We start from the raw sequence: 24,965 nt of genomic DNA, 5'->3' as shown, positions 1-24,965 counted from the left end.
GGGGGTGGGTTTGGTGGGTAGACATGTGGGTGGTAGGGAAGGTGAGCCGGTGGGCCATAAGCAGGGGGCAGGGCACCGTAGGAAGGGCCCTCGGTCTTCATCATGGACTGCAGGCTCTGGTAGCCCTCCCCCGACATGTAAGAGCTGGTGGTGGACATCCCGGTCATGTAGCTGGAGGGGGGCGGTGGCGGTGGCCGGTGTGGCAGCGGTGGTGGCTGGTGCACAGGTGCCGGGTGGGCCGGAGGAGGGATCTGGACTTTGGGGAGGTCGCTGGAATCCACCGGGCCTGGAGGCTCTGCCTCGCCTAAGGCAGTGGCGAGGGGAGGCTTGCGGTCTGCAGGAGAGAGATGTGTGGGTGCCCAGCCGTCCCAACTCTGCCTCCCGGGTCTCCTGGGCTGTCTACACAGACAGGTAGGGAGCCAGCCCCCATCACACCAGACCCACCTCCGACGACCTGGGCACCCCGTCAGCCCCGACCACACTAGCTACTGGCAGTTGTGCCGGTGCCCCGAGGCCCCTTGTGCCCTGGCCCAGCTCCTCTCAGCACCAAGATGTGCGGGTGCTCTTCGGTCCTTCTGCCTGCTGTCCCCAAGGCTGAGTCTGTGACCAGGCCACATGGCAGTACTGTCTGCTGTGCTGGCACTTGCAGAAAGCCTGAGCGCTGGTCACATGAATGAGGTGCAGTTAAAAATACTGTTCAGGTCTCTGGCACTCCCAGTGGGCCCACCGAAGCAGCAAAATGAGACCAAGGTCCGCTGCGCCGCCCCTAGGACAGCGGGTGTGCGTGTGCAGCATTTGAGACACTCCTGGGCATGGAAGTAGCCCCAGTCCTGCCCCCAAACGCTGTCCCCACAGCTCAGGTCCCTCGCACCCCCTCTCCCAAAGCTTCACCTAACATGTTTTGGCCTGTGCCCTCAGTCACAATCAGGTCCCTGGAAAATGACCTTAGAATGCCCCACTATAGTAGCCACTTAGGACGTGTGTCCTTTCCCAAGGCGGCGGAGCAAACTTTCTGGCTCCAGAGATGACAAACAGAAGCAAAGACCAGGGAGAGGGCTTCCGGTACCCAAGCGCTTGACCCCATGCATGCTGTCCCAGTCAGGCAAGGCACACAGACCACTCCGGTGGTGCAGATGTGGACACAAGGCACACAACCTGCTGTTCTTGCCAAAGCAAGGGCCACCAGGGTTTCGGGTCAGTCACAGCCACATCACTGGGGCCTGCCTGTGACACCCAGCACCCCCCCGCCATGTCAGGTCAGACACATCATAGAGGGAGGGTCTGCTGAGGCTCTGGGTCAAGGCCAGGTGCTTTGTGGTCCTAGAAGCTGACCAGAGACGTGCACACACAAGTGCCATCCCTTCAACGCCTCCTGTGGGTCAGTCCATGGCCCCTGGGCCCCACGGCCTGTCCGTCACCGCTGCGTCCACCTGTCCTTGTGCCTGAGCTGAACAGAAAGGGGTCTCTCCTGGGGCCTCGTGTCTCCTGCACACTTGCCCCTGACAGCTGGCTGCCACACACTGCCACGTGCCGCCCTCCTGCACATCACTGCTGACCTTAACGCCTCATCCCTGTCGTCCTAGGCCTCACAGGACTGTGGCTCTCCCTCCTTCACTGACACCACAGCCTCCTGCTCCTGCTCCGATCCGTCTGCATCAGACAAGTACAAAATGGTTCTGGGGACCTCAGTGAGCTCGTGCTGCCCACCCTCCTGCCCCCCGTGTGTTGGCCTCTGCCTTTGGAGGTGCCTGATCTCCCTCAATGGCTCTCAGGTCCTGCTCCCCCCAGGCCTGCAGCTGGCCATCCATGGTGGGAGCTCCTGTGGTGTTCAGTGCCCCCTGGCAGGCCAGGAGCTAGGGCACTGCATTCGTCAGGGAGAGCTCTCTTTCTAAGCACGGACCACATGGAACTGAGGACTGTGGGATTTGTTCCAAAATGGAAAATGATGCCTTTGTTCCCTCAAAGCGTGTAATCTACAGCAACTGCACATCAACAGGAAACAGTCCTCTCGGCGGTACGTGTGCCACAGACTCACAGCCCATGAGCCATGCAGTTGGCAGAGTGACTGGCGGTCAGCGCACACCGGCCCGCAGTGCAGCGAGGCCTCTGGACTGTCCACTGCCCCTAGAAACAATCACTTCTGCTTTCTCTAGTCTAATGCCGGACCTCCCAAAGTGGTGCCAGTCTGTAAAACATGACACACACGTCGCAGCTTTTCGCCTCTACTTCTAGTGCTGAGAGGCTTCCCATGACCCCAAGCCTGTGAGAATGTTCACTCTGGCCTGTTCTCCCGGCGACTCTGAGGACTGATCGTCCTTCAGAATACACTAAGGAGCTGACCTCTGACAGGAGGCTTGAGTGCAACACCACAGCCATCCTGCAGGCGCTGGACAGTCCACCAGTTGGCAGGGTTTTGTTTTCCTAACACTGACCTGAAATTATTCACCCTGTGTTGGGATGTCAGAGAGTATTCAATGTCCTAAACAATTTAACATCCTCACAATATCAGATTTGTGAAAATAAGAATTTTGGAAAGTTCCTAGCTTGTCGCTATCTTTCAGACTCTGGCCCCACATCCCTGCTCTATAGGCCTCCCTGGGACTTCCCACGCCTGTCCTTCTCACAAGGAACGAGGACAGCGGCCCAGCTGCTTCAGTGACACTGACCTGGAGGTGGGTGGGCTGGAGGCAACGGTGGGTGAGAGGTCTCAATTTTAGGGATTTTAGGTGGTGGTGGTTCTAAAAAGAAAAAGTGGATTAGAAACTACTCAGACGTCTTCATGTACATAAACATATCACAGAAAAGAAAAAAGAAATGCACGGTTAGAGACTTTTTAGAGACAGAAAGGACAGCTATAACCAGGACTCTCAGGGAACTCAAAGGGGCTTCAGCGAAAACCATTATGCACCAACCCTGTTAACAAGCAAATCCAACACCTCTCCCCACTAAAGGTGGAACGTGCTCACTCCTCGGTCATCAGCCATCCCTCACCACTTCTGCCTGTGTCTTGCCGGACCCTAAGACAGGCCCTCACGACAACGTGACAACAGCAGAGCTGTGTCTTGGTCACCAAGTGTTATCTCCCTCCAGTCCTCACAGGCAGAGGGCACACAGTGACAATGCTCTGTGACCGAGTCTTGAGCTGCTCAGAGGTAATCTCTACCTTCCAATTCTTATGCGGACATATCTTAAGTCTATTTTCTCTCTCATGAATACTGACTTCTAGTTAGTAATCAGTATCAAGCATAATTAAATAAAATTTTCAAATGTATTTATTTAAAAATACTTATTTTATTTATTAATTTTTATTATTCATTTTGACCAGAGACAGAGAGAGAGAGAGTAAGCAAGCTGCCAGGTCCAGGATTTGAACCACAGTCAGCCATGTGGGAGTCTGGCACCTTAACCACCAAGCCACCTGCTGGCCCCTGAAATTATTTTTTTGATTGCCAGAGGGCGCACATACTTGCCAGACAAAGCGGGAGAACACACACTCTGATGGGGCATGGTCACCCCACACCCCGTCTGATTTCTGTCCTGGGATCTGGGGCATGCCTGCACACACACTGGCATGTTTCAAGCTAGAGGGGCTGGGATCTGAACTATGATAGACCACGTGGGATCTGGCTCCCTTGACCCCTGTGCTATGGGGCTGGCCTATTAATGAGATACCTTACAATCTCTTTTCTGATGGGCCTCTCTGGAAGTCCGGCATGTATTTTGCACTGAGTGCGCAGCAATTTAAGCTGGCTGCCACTGGAACACAGGAGAGCCCTGTGGCAGTGGCACATACTGTACCTTTGTAATGCTGGGTCTTAACCCTGCCTTGCTGGCTCCATGACCCCCCTCTGCCTGCCTCCCCGGGTTCATTAGGTGCTTGTGCTTCCACTCAATTCTCAACCATCTGTCTGAATACTGCTGCCAGGGAACTTGTTCTCAGACTCCAACGCTGCCATTCCCCTGCCACAGATCTCTGGTGGTTCCCATGCCCAAATCCATATTCCTCCAGGGGGAACCCCTGCTCTGGTGTGAAGCTGCACTTTCAATCCTGTCAATGGCTATCCCTTTGCACATTTTCACACCCCAGTAAGGCTCCTGTTTTCTCCCAAATTCTCAATTTCGTTGTTCACTAGTGTCCTCCAACCTGCCCTCACCCAAGGTCACCCCGCAGCCTGTCTGCCTCCCTTCCAGGCCTGCACCTCAGCCCCTCTCGACTGCATGTGCCACCTGTCAGGGGACAGCTCGTGCCCGTGTCTCACACGGAGTGTCTGCCAATTTGGAACTAAAAACAATTCACCTTTACTGAACTCCTAAGTACCTCAAAGATGCTGAGAAAGATGTAGCTTTATCCTAACCTGAAGATCTCTCAGGTTAATGAGTAATTCACCGGAACAAAAGGGAACAGAAACGAGTAAACATGACCTGTGCCTGCAGAGAGTTCAGTATGACGAGCAGAGCGACCAGGGACAACAGCTCTTCTAGCTCTGCAATCTTTCCGATTTTGTCACTCACCTATTCTTTCCAATATGGAGATAAACTGGCTAGCTGTGGGCTCTACCCTAATGGTGGGAGAAAGCCCCGAGTCTAGGAGCGGTCTGGCCTGCAAGAGCAGCAGAGGGGCGTGCTCACCAGTTTGCCATCCCTGCCCACCTGCTGCCACAATGCAGCTCCGCACACCCAGGGACATCCGCGGCCCTTTCTTGCCACCATTCCGAGCTCACTGCTGGCTACCCTGTCAGGGCGCCCTCTAAGAAAATACGTGGGCTGGTAAACAGAGAAGACAACACATTTCTTCTGGCTGACAGGGAAAAGTTTTCCTTGGGATCTACGGTGAAATTTTAAGACCAATTTAATGTGAAAGGAAACAATTGTTGACTAAGAATTTAAAGTTTTAAATAAAGATACATAAAACTAAAAGCACAACATTGTAACAGGAAATTACCTGCTGCCTTGTTCTCTTCTTTGGGAGAAACAACCTGTTATAAAGAAAACATACAGTTAATTAAGGTTCTAGGTATGGTGAGGAAAAGTTGAATTATCTGGACAGCTACGGAATTTGCAGTGAGAGAACATGGTCTCCGACAAAACTGTTTCCGATCTCAACTTGCTGGGCAAGCCGTGGATTTAGGCCTTCACCACTTCTGTTCCCTGCCACATTCCCTTTTCCAATCAGATGGGAGGACGTGCTACCCTGAAGAGGGAGCCACGCTGAGTGCGGGCCTCTACTGCACCTTCCTTCATCCACTCTGGATTTGCTGATGCCTATTTATTCCACTGGCCACCCTCGGGGGCTCTGTATAGCACAGAGCTCCCGCCACCAGCTGCCGCAAGAAGTCAGATGTGTGTTCCTCTTACTAAATCCCGGACAGAACTGAGGAGACAACCATCGCAGGAGTCAGGGTCACTTGGGGTAGAGGAAACAGTACAGCCTATGGGGTCAGTTGGCTGGAAGTAACCAGCACCCACAGCAACAAGGCGAGGACGTGGGAACCACACCCTGATGGGCTTCAGAATCCTGAGAAGTCACAGGCAGCAGAGGCTGGAGGAAGACGACACAGCTCTCAGTTCTGAGAGGCAGTCTTTGCTCTGAGCACGTTACTTTTTATTAAAAATTTTTTTTCAGCTTCCTATAGAGCATGTGTGCTCACTGGATACAGAGAGAGAGAGAGAAAGAGAGAAAGAGAAGGGGAGGGGAGGGGAGAGGAGGGAAGGAGGGGTGGGGTGGGAGAGAGGGAGGGAGAGAAATCACCTGCTACAGGGATGGCCATCCCACAAGCCCCTCTCCTTTGGTCTCTTCTTGGAATTTTGGGCATGTACACATGTACCCAGGGTGCTTTTCAAGCTGTCAGGTCCAGGACATGAACTGTGCAGTTGGCTATGTGGGGTCCAGCCGCCTTAACTACGACACGACCTTCTGGCCCCAGAACACTAGTTTTTAAGCTTCCCATGGACACACAGAACCGAGTCTGGGGACAAGTCACCTCCTGCTTTTGGTGTTCAACGTGATCTCTTAGGAAAGCTATCAGCAGTCAGTGTGGTACTGCCAGCTGCGAAGCCCACCATTCCTGCGCCCTGCCTGGGTCCACTCACCACAGCTCGTTTGGCCTGCCGGGGAGGACTAGGCTGTGGAGACGGTTTCTTCGGCTGCTGTGCTTGCTGCTGCTGTGGGGCGGACTGCTGGGAGTCCTTCTGCTGGGGCTGGGGCTCGGGGCCTTGTGACGGCTGTGACTGCTGTACTTGTGGCACTTGTGGTGGAGGCTGAAGAGATGGGGGCTGCTGCAGCTGATGGGGTGTGTGGTGAGGCATCTGCTGTTTCCCTTGTGAGTAAAGGTCCAGGATTTGGTGGCAGATATCTAAACGACAGCCAGCAATTCTGTTCACCACAAGCTGGGATTTTAAATGAAAGTTTACCTAGAAGAGACTAGCTATGATTCCCCTACAGGAGCCAATAAGCTAGGATCACATTTGCAACTCACCCCATTTTTGCTGTACTCAATACCTATGTGTATTTTTAGTTTACCAAACCATGTGCTTGGACCCAAGTGGAAATTACATTAAAGAATTTAATGAGAGTTCCTTCTGAAAAACTGTTTATATATGCCCACGGTTTTGGGGTAGAATAATCTAGACATGGAATGCCCTTTCAAGAAAGCTCAGCATGCACCCTACCTTCTAAAACATCAACAGGAACATCCTGAACAAACTGTTCCCACCACCTCCTGTACATGGGTTTGGAGGTCCACTCTTGTATTTCGAATTTGCACAAACGTCCTGCGAGATACATCACAGCTACTGCTATGATCTCCGGTTCCCACTGCAGCGACAGGGTGGTGCAGAGACTAGTTCAACAAAGAAAAGAAAGGCTGCTTGAGTTACAGCGACCTGCCATTTATGATTACACCAATGCACAGAGACTGGATGTCTTATCTCAATGTTATTTTTTTTCCCCTAAACATGGTTAAATGAAGTATTACAAATTTTAGAATACACTTTTAGTCTTATAAAGGTATCAAAATAAGTTACTTTAACCAGTTACTAATTTGTTTGTTCCTTAAGGAATCAGAATTTCAGCACATTCAAAAATTGGTATGTTAAGAAACACAAATGAAAATGGTTTATTTTCTTTGAACTGCTGAAATCCCAGCCACTGAACAGTTTCTAAATGAAGCATTATGGAAAGGTCAAACATTGAAGGAATCGCACAGGAGAGAAGGGCTCTGACACTGGGGAGGGCCGGCAGGATTCTGCTATGGCGCCCCTAACCCCAGGCTATAGGAGGGTTCTCGCAGCACTGGGAGGAGTCTCTCTGCAGAACCCAAAGGGCTTAAGTATTCAGTTGTCAAAATAATCCAGTGTGTTTTGGGCTATATTTCATTCTGTTGAGATTTCAGTCTCTCACACCACCACGAGGCAACAGGAGAGTTATCTGCTGGGCTTTCAGCCCCAGCTCTGTCATAATCTGGTTTTTTGAGCTGGGGCAAGTCATTTTCTTCTGATACAAAATAGGGGGTTTAGATTAAATGACTCATAAAGGTTTTGCTCATTTTTGAATGCTACAATTAAATTTCAACACATGTACCTGTCATTTACAAATGTCCATGCCATTTGAACCAACTTTTGAATTTTGTTTTTATCACCTAGAAATAAAGAAAAGCTAAATTAATAGTAATAGGGGAAAATCAGAATTCATAACACAACGAGTATTTACCTAAAACCCGCTGTGTGCTCAGCACCCTCTGCTATGCAGCAAAGAGCTTCAGCTGAGGAACTGTGGTCAGAGCACCTGGGTCTGTGTCGTAGCCTGCTCGTTTCTTACGTGATCTGCACTGCATGGCTTGTGGGAAACCTGACTCCCAGATTAATTTTATTAGTCTATTTTAAAAAGTCAGACACACTCTCCTGCCTCATATCACTTGGCAAGTGGATGACAGAACCTGTTTATTCAGCAAAGGAAACAGCATTAACAGCTACACCACTGAACTGTCTGGGAAAACCATATACTTAACATATCGAACTATCTGTTTTTCTCTTCTAAGAGCTAGAATATGGGTATCACCAAATTATAACAGACTTGATTTCAGAATGAAAAACGTTCTTTTAAAATCCTTTTTCCCCTGGGACCAAGAGATGGTGTAATAGTTATGTCCCTGTACTCCCACATAGTTGACCACAGTTTGAGCCAGGACCTGGTGGCTTCAAACTCACGCTGGGCACGAGTGCGTGTGTGCCCAAGATCCTGAGAGAGTGGAGAAAAGGGACTGTGACACGGCCAACCCCCCGGGGGTAATTTCTCACTTTCTGTTTCTCTCTCTCTCTCTCTGGTGGGTGCATGCACCATATACCAAAAATCTCTCTCAAAAAACCCCCACTTTTCTCCCTTACCTTTGAGTTGTTTTGCATATTTAAGCAGGAATTGATATGGATGTTCCACCTGAAGATCAAACTTTATGGTCTGTAGTAAGATTCTCTCCAGAACCATTACTTCTTCCTAACAATAAAACAACAAATGTTGGGACTGTAAATACAAAGGTTTCAGAAACCATTTAAAAAGTGAGTTTTCTTGTCTATTAATTCTCTCTTCAAGTTATTTTAGCAACTTTTAAATTTTGTCTCTCTTTTCTCCCACTGAGACTTTCAATATGCTCAGAGAAATTCTGAAAAGAACTTAAACGTAAAAAGAGGAAACAGTCTGAGAGTTATCTAAAAAAATACTGGAAATAAAGATCCTTAGAAATGCTATTACTTTCTATATATCTACAAGGCTCCCTTTACAAAACAGAACTTTGCTTTATAAACAATTTAATTAACTTTTTTTTTTTTCAAGACACCCATTAAAATAAATGCAATCTTGGGGCCCGCAGGTGGTGTGGTATTGAAGGTGCTGGACTCTCATGTGGGCGACCACAGTTTGAGTCCTGGACCTGATGGCTTGAAACTTACACTGGGTACATGTGTATGTATGCCCAAAATCTTGAGAGGAGAGTGGAGGAGAAAGGACTTATTTCTGTCTCTCCTATCTCTCTGGTGAGAGCACATGCCCTGAAGCAAAAAAACCTGAGAAAAATGCCACCCCTCAGATTTTCACTGAACACTTTGACTGAATTAAGTTATCATCTCCCCTTTTATTTGAATCACACCCCCAACTGTATGTATTCAAATGTACACACAAACCGTGTCTGTTCACTGATCCATCTACTTACTCTGTACCAGGATCAAAGGGGTCTGGGAGGGACAGTGCCGTCATGTCTCCTCTTTCCCAAGACATTTCCTACTTTTGCACTGTGACCCACCCCCAAATTTCAGTATCATTTACTTAGTATCACTCCAGAAAATTTAAAAGCTATTGATACTCTGATTGGGAATTCATAGAGTAATTAAGGAAAACGGAATTTTTAAATACATTGACCTATCAAAAACTTGCTAATTCTTTTCTGTTCTTTAGTAGTATGAAAGTCCTCCCACTCTCTCTCTATTTTTTTTTTTAATCGCCATAGGGCAGAAAGAGTGAGACAGAGAGAGGGAAAATGAGAACCCCCTCCCCCCCAAGGAGCATGGCCACAATTCAATCCCTTTTCCTCCTGGGGTTTTGGGCACACATGCACACATCTCTGGCATGATTTTCAAGTCGCCAGGTCTGAGACTCAAACTGTTGTCTACTACGTAGGAGGTCCAGTGCCTTCACCACTATGCTACCTGCTGGCCCCCAGCTGAGCATGTCACTATATTTGTCCAAACCTTCAGGACATACAAAACTAAGAATGAGTCTTAATGTAAACTATGGGCTCTGGGTAACACTGACATCACCGACCGTAACGAATGTACCATGTTAGTGGGGATGTTGATAATGGGACAGGCTCTGTGTGCAGGAACAGGAGTCTATGGAAATTCTCTGTATGTACCTTTCTCTTGTTTGGTTGAGAAACTAAAACTGCTCTAAAAAAATCATAAAAAAAAGTAATTACAAGCTGTGATAAATGCTACAATGGATAATTAACAGGTGCCATGTGGGTTTTAACAGGGGTGGGTCCTTGATGAGAACGGGGCTGGAAGAGAGAATAAAGCATGAGAACAAGTAATCAGCATCACCTGCTGACAGTGGCAGGGGCTCTGGGAAGGGACAGGATGGATGGAATGATTAACATCAGTCTCTAGGTCTCTGAAAATACTGGAAATATTAACTCTTTCCAATGTTCTTGGGAAGCGAGATGCACAGTACATATGGGTATACACGCACACAGGCCATGCACACCTCTGGCTGGAAATGCAGCCCTGCCAATACTGTGCAACCTCAGAAGTCCTGGAGGGCTAACAACCAGGAGAGGATTTTTGCCCATTGTCCTGAGGTGCTCAGAACGCCGCTGGCACATGAGGAAGTGCCACAGACGTGTAGGCTACATTACTCTCCTGCTCTCTTACAAAAGCAAGGTCTACCTTCTACACAAGGTCTTCCTGGGAACTCAAGGACTGGCAGCCACAGAGGCCATGACCACTGTCAACAGAAGGAACACTATGAGGAAATGTGCTTAGAAGGCATAAGTTACAGTTCTTACCTTTGGGTCATCTCCAAACTGGCCAAACTGAACATCATTTAATAAACTACGAGCTGTTTTGATGATATCTTTACATTTTTTTGGTGTTTCTTCTACTTTCCCAGCCAGAAATAGACAGCAAGCTCCTGTCACCTAAAAGGGTGATAAATGCTCTTAATTTTTGTTATCAATGAACACACAGAAACAGATGCAAGCATTTTTGGCCTTGACAATAGCCAATCCCTCTCACTTTTCCACCTTCCTCTTTCTTTTTTACAAACTCTGGCATTGTAGAAATTTGAAGGAAATTTTACACATATACTTCCCCAAAATTTGGCAACACAGATTATCTAAGTGAAAATTTTCCACAAAGTGTAATATGACTATCATCATACTAGCCTAAATACAAAAAGATTCGAAGATGGTTAACTGGAAAAAAGCAAAGTTCAAACTTGATTTTGTTCATACATAGCATGTACTGGAAAATGTAAGAAGAGACTACAGTCAGCCTACAATTGTGTGGAAATAATGATGTGGTAGAGAATCACAGTAAAATGCACACACTTACATATCTTGGGAATTGCTTGAAAGAATGAAACATATAGAAGCGATGAAAATAAATTATTCCAGTTGCCAGGGTGTCATAGTGTCTGTTGTTTTGGTTAAGGACTTTAGCCAGTAACTTTTACAGGTCATGTTCTTAGTTAAATGGAGAAAAACAATAAAGACAAATAATAACAACAACAAAATAAGGCATACAGGGAAAAACAGGGAGGTGAGCATTTCAGGGTGTCAGAATCCCAGTACAAGAATTAGCAAGTTGAAATTTTATACTTTTAGTAAGCCTTCAGAGACACTTTAGCTTTAATCTTCAACCTCTCTTCTGCTGGTTAGCCACTTGGATTCTACATATTTAAATGATAAATTGAAAACCAAAAACCCCCTGAAGGGTAAATCAGAAACATTTAAACAACAAAAAATAATGAACCACTTCGGTACTGAGACATTACTGCATATTGTGTCTGCGGATCTCGCTTAGTTATTGCTGGGGATGGTGGGGGAGCGTATTTATAACAAAGTCCAAGAGAATCAGGATACAGCCCCAAACGTGTGCCCACATCAAAGATGAATCGAGCACCCTCTCGACGGTACCGGGCCTCAGTGGCTGGATCAAGTCCTTCAAGCTGTGAGGGTGTATGAGCCAAGTCTTTCTTATCCCAGTACCAACATGGTTTTGTGTGGTCCAGGTTTGCAGAAGTTACTGAAGGGCTTGAATTTTCCTTATTCTCCTTCATTTATTGAAGTAAACTTGTTCTTTCCAAAAGGTTCTCTGAAAATGTTAGAATCCTAAGAGAAAGATAAAGCAGCAAAGTTGGAAAGAGATACCTCACACTATAAGCACTTCTAATCATTATAATCAATCAGATTGTACTTGATTTTAGATCAACATCTCCTATAAAACGACACGACTTACTGCCAGTTAAAAGCCCAAACCAAGTTCCACAGCTAACACATACGTAAATGACCCCAGTACTAAGAAACCCATTTATGGCACTTTAAAAGGAAGAGCATTTACTCTCCCTCTATTGAGTGTAAAAGGTTGAACCCAGACAAAATTTTGGAAGAAACACTTCCTTTCTTTCTTTACTAGGCATATGGTTCTCTAACGCCGGTCAGAGAGTCCATTCTTGAGTAGAACCTAGGCCCATCTTAATCTTCTACAAAGATTTATGTCCCACAATTACCCATCTCTGCCATCTAGCACGAATGAAATTTATCCCTTTTTAGTTTACTTGATTTCACTTAGTCATTTTCACTTAAAAAGCCTCAGGACTGACGGGGTTAATTAACCTTCTGAGTCACTGAATTGAGCAAGATAAACCAGGTGTGGGTGCAGTGACTGGAGGGAGTGGGTGGAAGGAGGTGGTCCATAAAGGAAGGCGCTCCTTTAAGTAGCTCTTGCTTCCTTGCTTCCTCATCTTCCCTTTCTTTCATTTAAAGATTTTCTAAAAGCTCCAGGCTGACAGAGAAGGAAACGAACACAAGGATCTTATCTAGAGGCCCTAACAAACACGTCACTTGTAAGCAGGAACAGCGAGCGGCATGAGGAATTTCCAAATAAGGCAGCAGAAGGGCTCCACAGAAGTGGTAGGAGCTAGGTTAGTCACAAAGGAGCGATTCCCATTCCGATTCCGTGGCGAGGCTCTGGGCGAGGCTTCTTTGGTCTCATCTGGAAGCCTCACTTTTTCTGCATGCCGACCTCGGTTAGGTGGGAAGGTGACACTGCAGAGCTATGAATTCTACTCCTCCTTATAACTGGTTGCTCTGAAGGGAATCTGACCTTTCCTCTAATGGGCAGAATTAGGTACCTGAAGAAAAGCGATCTGCTTGAACTGTCATTTGTACTTTTGACTGTGACTGATCAAACTGGGCAATGTTGGGAGTGGGAGAGAGGAGTTAACTGAAGCCTCAGAAAACATTACAAGTTCATAATCAGACAGCACACTAAGATAACACTTCTCACCTACTGGATGGGCAAAAATCCAAAGATTTGACAATTTACTCTGTTGCCAAAGCCAGGGAGAAGCAGGTGGTCTCATATGTGGCTGGTGGAAGTACAAAATGGCACAACTGTCCACAGAGGAGAAACTGGCAATGTCTAACAAGATTATACATGCACTGACTGACTCTCGACCTTGTAATCACACTGCTGAGACTCTGAAAATACTGTCACGAATATAAAATAAGGCACAAAATTACTTACTGCAGGTATTATTAATAATGGCAGAAACTGTAAACAACCCAAATGTCCATCTACAGAGGACTGGCTGAGTAAGATAAGGAACATCAACGCAAAAGCATATCATGCAGCTGTTAAAAAGAATACGATCTTTAAGTACTGGCTGGAGAGAGTTCCAGGATCAGCCATATATACTGGGTCATTGGAAAAGTCATGATGCATTTTTGCTTAGAAAAGTATGTCATGACTTTCCTGATGCCCTAGTAGATGATTAGCATTTATGCAAGAAATGAGGGAAAATGAACAGGCATCTGGTTTTTAAAACTAATAATAATTTTTAAAAAATGGTTCTCAACAGTGAATGGAGAACAGGATGGAGGCAGAATTGGGAACAAGAAAGACTTCTCTGAGTATCTTTTAATGGATTTACGACTTAAAAAAACACCACCAAACCTTTGGTATAAAATAACTGTATGTCCACAGAAGAGCTGTAAAGACAGCACAGTGTTCTAGTCTACACCCTCCATTCAGTTTTCCCTAAATATCAGTATCTTATATAACCATGGTACATTGATCAAAACAAAGAACTTTGATACATTATTGAACTTGCAGCCTTTACTTAGCTTTTGAGTTTTTCAAGAAATCACTTTCCTATTCCAGGATCTAACCCAGGATACTATACCCCATTTAGGTACCACATTTCCTCAATGTCTAATAGCATGTAACAGTTTCTGTCTTTCCTTATTTTTCATGATCTTGCCAGTTTTGAAGAGCACTAGGCAAGTATTCTGTCAACTGTCTCAATTTGGGTTTGCCTGAGGTTTCCCATGAACAGACTGGTGTTTTCAGAAGATGCCACAGAGGTGAAGTGTCCCTTTCATCACATCTTTTCAGGGGCAGGAGACACCAAAAGACCTAGCTACTGATGTTAGCATGGTCTCTCTCTCACCGTTACTATTAATGTTTCTCCTTTCCGGCTTCTATTTCTTAGAAGCAGAGTTATGAGGTCCACCCCACACTCAAAGGTAAGGGAATTGAGCTCCACCTTCTCGAGGGAGAAGTATAAAAGAAATTGTGGATATACATTAAAACCAGAGAAATGAGTAAGTACTTTGGGGGAAATATTTTGTGATCCAAAATACTATAGTTGCCTATTTCCCCTTAAAACTTCAAACCCTATCCTCAGGATCCATCTGAGAAGATTGCCTGCAATAGTTATTATCGTGGTAGTCTCATGGTGATTTTCTGCTTTCTTGACTCCTTCAATATTTATTATTTGGAATTCTTTTAAGAAATAATTGTTCCTTCATCCCCAATTATTTGTTCAATCAGTTATTTTTATTATCAATAGTATAGACTTGTATTTATGGTATTCCCTGGGTCATAATCCAATACTAATTTTTATTCAAGTTGTTTCATCATCGCCATTCAGAGCTCTTTCAGGCTGGCTCTAGAGTTCTCCTGTGACTCAGACTTTTCAATTACATAAATATTTAATCTATTCATGAATTTAAATAAAAAAGCAAATCGTAAAACTCAAAATGAGCCCACTATACACCAAACAAGCAACATTAATCACATGGAAAAATATTTCAAGTAATTTGGATTAGGGATCCTGTTACATCCTTAGTGTAGATATACACTTTTTAGGATTTTTAGTTTGCTATACAGCATGTGCGCTCACCAGAGACAGACAGAGAAAAAGTGAGAAAGCATCCCCCAAGGGGGATGACCACATTGCAATTCCTTCTTTTCCATTGTCCTCTTGAGATTTTGGGCACGTGTGCACATGTGCCCAGCAGATTTTTCAAGGGGCTGGGTCCAAGACTAGAACTGCACAGCTTGGCCATGTGGCATCCAGCTGCCTTAACCACCATGCCACTTGGCTGGCCCATTAGTGAGATATAGTCTAAAGAAGAAAAGAACTGCAAAGAAAGGTCAAATTTCATTAATATATAGTTAGTAGTAGCATTATTAATTTTCAGACAATTTTTTATATTGTAGGATAGGCAAATGTATAAATGTTACCACTAGGAACCAAGATTCTCAGCACAAAGGAAATACATGTATATACACGCACAAATGTCAAAGATTAAGAAAAATACCTGTAATGTTAACTTTCTGTCAAAAATACCAAAATAAGTCCTGTTTAAAATATGTACTTGTATATCCCAACTCTCCACTTTGAGTACCCAGAGGCAATGGCACGCTATAGTAAGAGACATGGCTGGTATCCGAATCTTAGGTTTTCAATGTCATTACTCTCTTAAAGGAAGCAGGCTTCCTTCCAGCCTTGGAATGTACTCAGACTAGTCAAAGGTTATCCATACCGGGGACCAGCAGTTAGCGTAATGGCTATGTTGCTGGACTCCCATGTAGTCAACTGCGGTTCGAGTCCCGGACCCGGTGGCTTAAAACTCACGCCAGGCGCGTGTGCGTGTGTGCCCAAGATCCCGAGAGAATGGAAGAGACGGGATTGCAGTGTGGCCATCCCCCCTGGGGGGTGATTTCTCACTTTCTGTCTCTCTCTGTCTCTGTCTGGAGAGCGCACGCGTCCTATAGCAAAAACCTCTCAAAAAAAAGAGAAAAGAATCTAAATAAATAAATAAAACAGTCTACAAAACCTCTAGCAATTATCATACTCAACAATAAACTAAGTGAAAGCACGCCGAGCCTAAAGAAAAAACCAACAAAAAAAAAAAAAAAAAAAAAAAAAAAAAAAAAGGTTATCTATACCCAGGAGCTGGCACAATAGGTGGTCACTGGATAAATTCAGGATAATTAGAATAGTTAAAAAGAAATGACTGGTTGATAGTCAAACAGTGAATAAACAATACATGAGCCCATAGTAATATTGGCATGTGAGCTAAGAATAAATCTACTTTGCTATCACTGGTGATAACTACTGTAAAGAAAAAGTACCTTTATCTTAAAATGATCACTTAGCATGACTGATGGTGAAAATCTGCTGTTATGTGCCTTCTGATGTGATGCAATACAACACAATACCACCTATCTATGCATTAATAGTATTATTGCTTCCCAAAGTTTAAGTTTGACTGAGAGTTTATATTTAACTTTCAGTTTACAGTAAATGCTGGAGGTAGAACAAGTTAAATGGCACAAGGAAACCAAGTAGTCACATTCAAAAGGTAGGACATTGTATGAGACAACTGAGCCAGTCTCTTCAAAGAGGTAATGGCATGAAAGAACAAAATGTTGGGAGGACCCTTCTGATTCACTCCAGCCAAATGCAATGAATGAGTCTTGATCAGATCCTGTCCCTCTGAAAATCATTATGAAAGATATTTCAAACAATTGGGGAAATGTTAAAATATAGATTGTGTATCAGCAGCTATTAGGGAGTTACACTTGTCCCTTGGCATCCCTGAGGGACTAGTCCCAGGACTACCCCCCCACCCCATAACAATCTGTAGATGCTCAAGTCCCTTACATAAAATTGTGTACTATCGGGAATTTCCCATCACAAAATAAGATGGTTACAATCTTTGGCCAGAACCCTCCCTTATTGGCAAACAAAACCACAACAACGTTTCAGCCTACACCCACAGATGGGCCGATAAGGTCACAACAGCAAGTAATCTAATCTCTCCCTATGGTGGATGGAAGCACCTCCAATCTTGGAACCCTGGACTCTGGCCACCCTCTCTCACAATAAACTTTGCTTTTCTCTTAAAAAAAAAAAAAGTGTATTATTGCATTTGCACATAATCTACACATATGCTCTTGTATACTTTTAAATCATGTTTACATTACTACTAAGTGATTTTAGCATCAGATGGAAGTGAAGAAAATACATAAACTTCCTCTGAGCATCTCCTGTAGGGAGCTACATCTTCACCTACTTCACAGTAATTGGTGTGGCCTGGCTCTATCTGTGGTTGCTTGACTCCATGTAGGCAGAACCCATGGATCTGGAGGGCTGGCTGTACTGCTAATTGAATCTCTGGGCAATAATGGCATTGTGATTATGCTGGAGGATACCTTTATTCTTAGGAGATGCAAATTGAAGTATTTCAGGCAAAGTATCATGGTGTCTGCAACTGACTTTCAAATGGTTTAGCTAAAGCACGACCTTACAGTGAACATGGTAAAATATTAACACGCATTTAGAGTAGAACACAGGAAAACAAGTAGTCGTTGCACTATTTTTTTCATGTAATAAAAGGTTGGGGGAAAAAAAATCACAGCAGTGGTTTCCAAACAGGGGCAATTCTGCCCCCCAGGGGAATTGACAATGTCTGGAGACATTTTTGGCTGTCACAATTGGAGACCTCCTACTGGTATCTAGTGGGTAGAGGCCAAGAATGCTTTTGAACATCTTACCATGCACAATTCAATCCCCCACAACATGGAATCATCTGGTCCACACGTCTAGAATGTCCAAGCTGAGAAAGTTTGCTATGCGGTGTTTTACTCTACAACAAAACTCATCTATCCAATCCACTGTGGAATGTCTCTGGTTTTTGATTATTAGTAAGTGATAAACACTGATGTACATTCCTGTAGAACAGAAGGCAACTAGTCAGTCGGTTGAGCTCAATATCTGAGCACATCTGTAATTTACTCATAGTACACTACTTGGGAATTGCTACTTTAAGATATATTAACCGAACAGTTCATGTACTTATTCATTCAAATATTTGCCGAGCATGTACTATGAGCCAGGCCTCATTGCACAGCAGGCACCAAGACAGGCAACGTCTTTGCCCTACCTGACGCTTACATGCTAGAGGAGAGGTACAGAGAAACAAATGTGGAAATATTTGTCAGGGCTAAGTCATGCCATGAAAAATAATAAAGCATGGTTGAGGGGAGAGACAGTAACAAAACAGGGGCTGTTCAAAGATATGCAAAAAGATCTTGGCAGCAGATTAATACCTAATGAGGGCCTGACTCCACATGGTGGTAGTGGAACAAAGAGGGGTTATGATACCTGGCTATGAGGCAAAGAATGGAAAAGGTGATTTCAAGTTTGACTGACTGAGAAGGATGAGACTAAAAAGAAAACACCAAAAAGTTGTTTTATTTATTTATTTCTTTAGGCTTTTGCCATAGGGCATGTACACTTGCCAGAGACAGTGAGAGATCACTCCTCAGGAGGGACAGTCATGCTATAATCCCTTCTCCTCCATCCTTCTCTCAGGATTTTGGGCAAGTATGCACAATGCACCCAGGTGATTTCAAACCACTGGGTCCAGGACTAGAACCACAGGTGGCCAGATGGAAATGCATTGCCTTAACCACCATGACACCCGCTGGTCTGGCCCCAAGAGCTGGCTCTGATCAGGGATGGAAAAGAATTTTGTTCCATACAGTGTTAGGCTTGAAGAACTTCTGAAATACTTTAAGTGTGGAAGTATCTACTAAACATATTTGAGATTCATCTATGTAGAGTGACTGCTATAAAGTCATGGTGAAGGACAGAGGGATAAAGAATAAAAAAGTAGGGATCTGGACATAGAACTCTGATGAACTTGTAGAAAGGAAGAAATCACTAAAAGAGAGAAGGGGAAGGAATAGCTAAAGAGGTGGGAAATTTGTGTCCTTTGTTGCATAAGAAGCCAAAGGATGACCACTTTATAAACCAGGTGATAGTAAACAGTGGTAAATGCTAAAGGTAAATGAAAAGATAAGGAGTCAAGGAAAAGGGACCTGAATCGGTGATGGTTGTTTATTAGAGACAACAAAAACCAACTGTGATGATGGTTGCAAAACTCAATAAACTAAAAACTACTGACCTGTATGCTTCAAACAAGTGATCTGTGTGGTATATGAATTAAATCTCAATGATTATGTCTCCATAGTGGGACAGAAGGGAACCCATGAGGGCAACGAAGGATGAACAAGCTATAGAACAAGTTATTCTTCTGAGACATTTGTTGCACAAAGAAGTAACAGGCTGGAAGAAACCAGGATGAGTTTATCAAGTTGTTTTGTTTCTTGCCCCACCTCCCAGCATAATGGAGTCTGAACGGTGTCTGGAGCTAGAAGGAAAGGAACCACTAGAGGAGGTTGAACAAGTTATTGAGGAGTTAACTGGCTAAGGGAAAATAAAAATCATAGTTTGAGAAGAGAAGGAAATATCTGAAGAAGATATAAAGAACCTATTAAGGGGGAGGATGTAACTCATAAGAGAACTTCAGAGTACCTCCATTTCCTCTAAGCATCAGAGTGCTAAGACATCTGCTGAGGAAAGGGGCAGAGAAGAAAAAGGGCTAGAAATAACCCCATAGGAATGAAACAGGGATGGAAAGATCTAGATCCCAAGTGGATAAATTATAAATATATTCAACTCTATTTTACCCCGCTGTCATTGGCAGATTTCGTGCTAATAATCTAGTGTAGACCCTTTAGACTGAGTAATACATGATACAAAGTGAAAATAAATGAACATAACATGGAATAGAAACAGCCATCTAAATTACCTCCCTGAAAATTTTTGCCTCAGTTCTGTAACCCTGTTCCCTACTACTCTTCAATTAGTTTTTCACAAGACCCTAAAGTTATAAATGTTCTCATTAGCAGCTCAGTTACTGTGAAAATGACTGAGATGTATGATTTATGAGCTTCATGAAATGAAAATCTCCCTATAAACCAGCACACGAAAGCATTTAACAGTACCTTTCAAGAGTTTATTTTATATATATACATACATACATATACACACACACAAATGTGTGTGTGTGTGTGTGTGTGTGTGTGTGTGTGTATATAACTTAATTATCATAGGGTGTATTTGTCAGAAAGACAAAGAAAGAGGGACTGGGAGAAAACATCCCTCAAGAGAACATGGTCATGCTGCTATCACTTCTCCATTTCTTTATCCTATTAGGATTTTGGACGTACATGCACACATGCTTGGCATGCTTCTGAAGTACCCAGGCTGGGATCTGAACCACGGCTGGCCATGTGGGATCTGGCTTCCTTAACCACTTGGCTAGGAGTCTGGCCTAAGAATATACTCTAGGTATACCATATCATATAATGAATGATTAAGTACATTTTCTTTTTTCTTTTAAAAGAGAGATTTTTGCTATAGGGAGTGTGTACTCTCTGGAGAGACAGAGAGACAGAAAGCAAGAAATCCCTCCCCAGGGAGGATGGCCACACCACAGTCCCTTATCCTTCGTTCTCCTCTCAGGGTTTTGGGCATGCACACACACATGCCCAGCGTGAGTTTCAAGCCGCCAGGTCTGGAACTCTTAACTGTGGTCAACAGCGATGCAACCATTACGTCATCTGTTGATTCCAAGTGCATTTTCAACATTTAGAAGTCTAGAAATCTCAGCAAATGTCACCACTTAGTACAGAAATTTGCTCTTAGTGGCAATATCTGGTCACTTACTAACCTTCATTTGGCCAATTTAATTAATGGGACCTTCTAAGTTTACGAAGCAGCCTATAATAATTGCTGGGCTTCAATAATCGGTGTTTACATACTCTTGTATTAATCTTATATTGAGTTTTTAGAAGCTCCTTCCTTCTTCCCTGAGAGAGAAAGAAAGAAAAACAAGTACCAGCAATAGGATCTCACACTAAGATCCTCCTTCCAGTCTTCTTAGCCAGCCAGGATCATAGGGTCACATGCAAACAGAGCACACAGGGTAACTTGGGAAACAAACCCTGATCTCCCCTATGGCTTCTGGCATTGCAGAGCATTGTGCTATGCTGCACCACTGTGGCTGGGCCTTATGCTGACATTCATCAGTTCTGTTCATCTCTTCAGTCTGTTACATAAAATGGCTCAAAATAGTGAACAAATGAAATTAACCTTGTAACAAGTTTCTCTAGTTCCCACCTGGCTCCCTAAACCTTGAAAATACATTTCTTTTACCTACTGATGGCATATCAAATATGTGAAGATATATTTTACATTCTCTTCTCCAGGGTAATCAAATTTAGCTATTTTTCCAACATAATTTTTAGTGTTTCAAGGTCACCTCCAAATATGAACAAAGTAGAAAAAAACTTTTTTTAATATGATATGCATAATACAGGGGAGGGAGGCAACTAATATTCAGTAGAGAATTCACTCAGCTGTGCGCTGAGTTGCGGCATGCCTGCAAGCTATGTGCTCTTACCCTCACGATTTATCACTGGGAAAATGAAGCCAGAGAGGCAAGAAACAACATGCAGAATTCACACAGCTAGCAAACAGCACAATACTAACAATTCAAATTTTCCTTCTTAGTAGGTGCTCATTGCTTTCAGTTTATCTTACTTTAGACCAAGACCGTGCCTTCTCTCAAGCCAGACACTGCTTTGCATCTGTAAATTTAACATTACACCCTGGAACCATTTTTTGTCAAGCTTGGCTCTCCTCATCTCAAACACATACACCTTAGTTTTTGTAAATACAATCACTCCTAGTAAATTTATATCTTGCCCGTTTGTGCCTATTATTTCAGTCTTCAAGAACTTTCTGAATCCTGTGACTCCTAATATGTTGTCTAATCATCATGGCAGTTTGGTGTATTCACTCCCTTCAGAAGCATGCTTACTATTTAAAATTGGTAATAAAATGTGCTAAAAGAATAAAGGAAAGACCAGAGCTCCATAGCATGTCTTCAAGAGACAAAAGAAGGTAAAAAAAAAATAAATAAAAGCAAAACCAAAAAAACCTCCTTTTGAGACTGGTATTAACACATTGATCCACATTATGAGTTTGGTAATTTGAATAGATATAATTCCATCTGATGACACCTTTTACAATGTACATTTATCTCTAGGAAAGACAGAGATGACCTTAGGTGTCATAGGAAAACCTAAATTGACTATGTCCAGCAATTCCCACATCCACAGTAGTCTAGTAAATTTGAAAAGGAAGTAAGATTTGTGTCAAATGCCTTTTTCTTTATTTCTTTCCTTTCTTACTTTTTTCTTTTCTTTTCTTTTCTTTTTTTTTTTTCTGTCATTGGGTCCCTGTGCATGCTGGAGAGAGACAGACAGGGAAGGTGAGAAACCACCCCCCACGAGGGCTGGCCATGCTGCAATCCCCTTTCTTCCATTCTCCTCTTGGGATCTGGGCATACCTACAAATGCGTTTGGTGTGATTTTAAAGTCGCCTGGTCTAGGACTCCAACTGTGGTCAACTATGTGAGAGTCCAGCACCTTAACCACCATACCACCTTCTGGCCCATCTGTCTTTTTCTTACTGAAGTTCTGCTGGTTTGAGGGAATCAACTTTCCTTTCCCAAGTACTTACAAACTCCCTTTTTGCTCTCTCAACAAGATTTGTAAAACAGATTAATATGTTCTAGCATCAAAGAGCCACCTAATTGCTCTGTGAAGTGAGAAATTTACCAGATTTAAAATAAACAAAAGCAAGACACACAAAAAACAAGACTTCGGTCTTCTATCAGTAACTCATGAGTTTTTCAAATCTCATGAACCCACGAGATCTTTTTTTCTTTTTTTTGGAGAGGTTTTTGCTATAGGGCATGTGCGCTCCCCAGAAATACAGAGACAGATAGAAAGCAAGAAATCACCCCCACCCCCAGGGGGATGGCCACACCACAATCCCTTCTTCTCCCTTCTCCTATTGAGATCTTGGGCATGCACATACACACGCACCCAGCGTGAGTTTAAGCCACTGGGTCCAGGACTTGAACCATGGTCGACTACGTGGGAGTCCAGTGACATAGCCATTACACTAACTGTTGATTGCTGAACCCATAAGATCTTATCTGCAATTACTCTGGCATACAATTTATCTGAGCTTGAAAAAATATGAATTAGATCTAATCAATTTGATATTCTTTATAATTTCCTTTATTACCTTGGACTTATTTTCTCTTGATTTTGTTTGTCCTTATCCAGTTTTAGAGAAAACTTTTTTTAGTAGACATTCATTACTTCTAAACATAATCTCCTGAAATGAACTAGCTCATTTGATAGGTCAAAACTATGACCACTTTTTCCCTTTATGACATTCATTTATAAACATGGCATTTAAAACTTAGGAACCTCGGGGCTGGCAAGTGGCATGGTGGTTAAGGGTGCTGGACTCCAACATGGCTCACCACAGTTCGAGTCCCGGACCTGGTGACTTGCTTTCTCACTTTCTCCCTCTTTCTCTGTCCCTCTCTGTTCAAATTTGAATAAATAAATAAAGTTAAATAAAATAATTCTTTTAAAAAAATTTCTTAAAAATAAAAAACATCAAACTTAGGAACCTTATTAACAATTAGAACTTTTTTTATTGCTTGTTGGTGCCAATTACATTTTCAAAATGTAACAAATGTTAATGATTTACATAAGAACTGACTAATATGCTTGAATAATCCACAATATCAAAATGAGACAAGAGGGTAAAATAACCCTAAAATTTGACACTAATATTAGTTATTCTGAAAACAAACAATCCTACAATTGTTTATCAAGATTATTTAATATTGTTAATATTATTTAATAGTTAAAAACATTAACAATTTAAACACTAACAATTTGAATCAAGATATCAATCAATGCTACTACCGACATCCACCCATTCTTTCATTTGGCAATACACAGAGCTTAGTATAACAAATTTATTATTTACGTCAGGGTAGGTTTTAAATCTCTGCGCTTTCATTCTAGCATCAGTCATACAAACCTTTAACGGGTACCTCCTTTGCAAGGCAGTGTTAAATCTGTAGGAGTGATTTGGATCCAGATACACAAACGTTATAAAGTTTGCCTAAAACCCATAGAAGACTGCCCCTAAAGTCAAGTCGTTAATAACTTCAGATGACTTAGGTAAAGCTCCGTTTAACTGGCACTATAAATTTAGGAAGCATTAGCAAGCATACTCTGTGCAGATAATAACAGTTTTAGGTCTTTTAAATAACCTTGACTTACGCCCCAACTTTCTAAAGAACAACTCTCTAGCAACAAACCACACCAACCGCCCAGGACAGGGTAAGGACGATGCCATGACAAGAACGAATCTAATAGCGGAAGTGTCTTTTATCCACATTCCTCTCCCATCTCTCGTTACATGGCACCTCAAACGCCTCCCAGTAGATCTGGAACAATCTCCAGACTTTCAGGTCTAAGCAAGGTTGGGTCAGGCACGGCGCGAAGTTGAGTATGCGGGTAGGGAGTGTGCGGCTGAGAGCGTGCGCAGGTGCGTAAGACCCCCCCTACCCCCTTTCCCCCACCTGCTAGAAAGTTCCCGAACCCTAACTGCCCCAGCACTGCGAGGTCCACTACCAGTTCTAGGGTCCGCCCAGCCGCCCTGCGCCTCAGACTCTCTCTCGAAGCCGGTCCCACAGCCCCGCGTCGCCCGCTAACTTCACTGTGCGCCCGAGGTTAGCGGGCGGAGGCGGAATCCGAGAAGATAGACTCGGTGAGTAGATGGTGGCAGCTGACCACTGGCTACTCCGGTCTCCAGGTACGCGGGAGGTGGGCGGCACCCCTGCGGTCGTTCGGCCACTCACCCCACGCCTCAGGCAAGCTCCTTAGCGACGTCTCTCCTTGCCGACTGCGGCCATCTTGGATGTGGAATGTCGGGGGAGCTACGTCATCGCGCTGCGTCTTGCGACGAGAAACAGGCGACCAGGAGGGGCAGTGAGAGTAGAAGACCCGTCAGCCAATCAGAAGAAAGTGGAGCTCTCAAATGAGGAAGGAGCCCTGGTTTCCTCCCCGCCCACCCGGCGGGTCAGTGGCTGCTGCGTTTTGGGGGAGGAGCC

General features: G+C 43.9%; 1 protein-coding gene across 1 annotated transcript in view; it reads right to left on the bottom strand.

The window, feature by feature from the left end:
* CCNK (cyclin K) overlaps positions 1-24,821 on the bottom strand; it is a 25,718-nt gene extending 897 nt beyond the window's left edge. The window contains 11 exon segments of the mRNA XM_027776358.1: positions 1-334; positions 2,667-2,738; positions 4,943-4,976; positions 6,091-6,353; positions 6,670-6,839; positions 7,580-7,637; positions 8,383-8,488; positions 10,551-10,682; positions 11,098-11,179; positions 11,628-11,876; positions 24,714-24,821. Coding sequence (XP_027632159.1) covers positions 1-334; positions 2,667-2,738; positions 4,943-4,976; positions 6,091-6,353; positions 6,670-6,839; positions 7,580-7,637; positions 8,383-8,488; positions 10,551-10,682; positions 11,098-11,179; positions 11,628-11,824 — 1,448 coding nt within the window. The 5' untranslated portion in view covers positions 11,825-11,876; positions 24,714-24,821.
* Positions 24,822-24,965: the final 144 nt, after the last annotated feature.

Source organism: Tupaia chinensis, unplaced genomic scaffold (genome assembly GCF_000334495.1).
Source record: "Tupaia chinensis unplaced genomic scaffold, TupChi_1.0 Scaffold000671_1, whole genome shotgun sequence".
In the NCBI taxonomy this organism is placed as follows: domain Eukaryota; kingdom Metazoa; phylum Chordata; class Mammalia; order Scandentia; family Tupaiidae; genus Tupaia; species Tupaia belangeri.
This window is presented reverse-complemented; position numbering and strand designations above follow the sequence as displayed.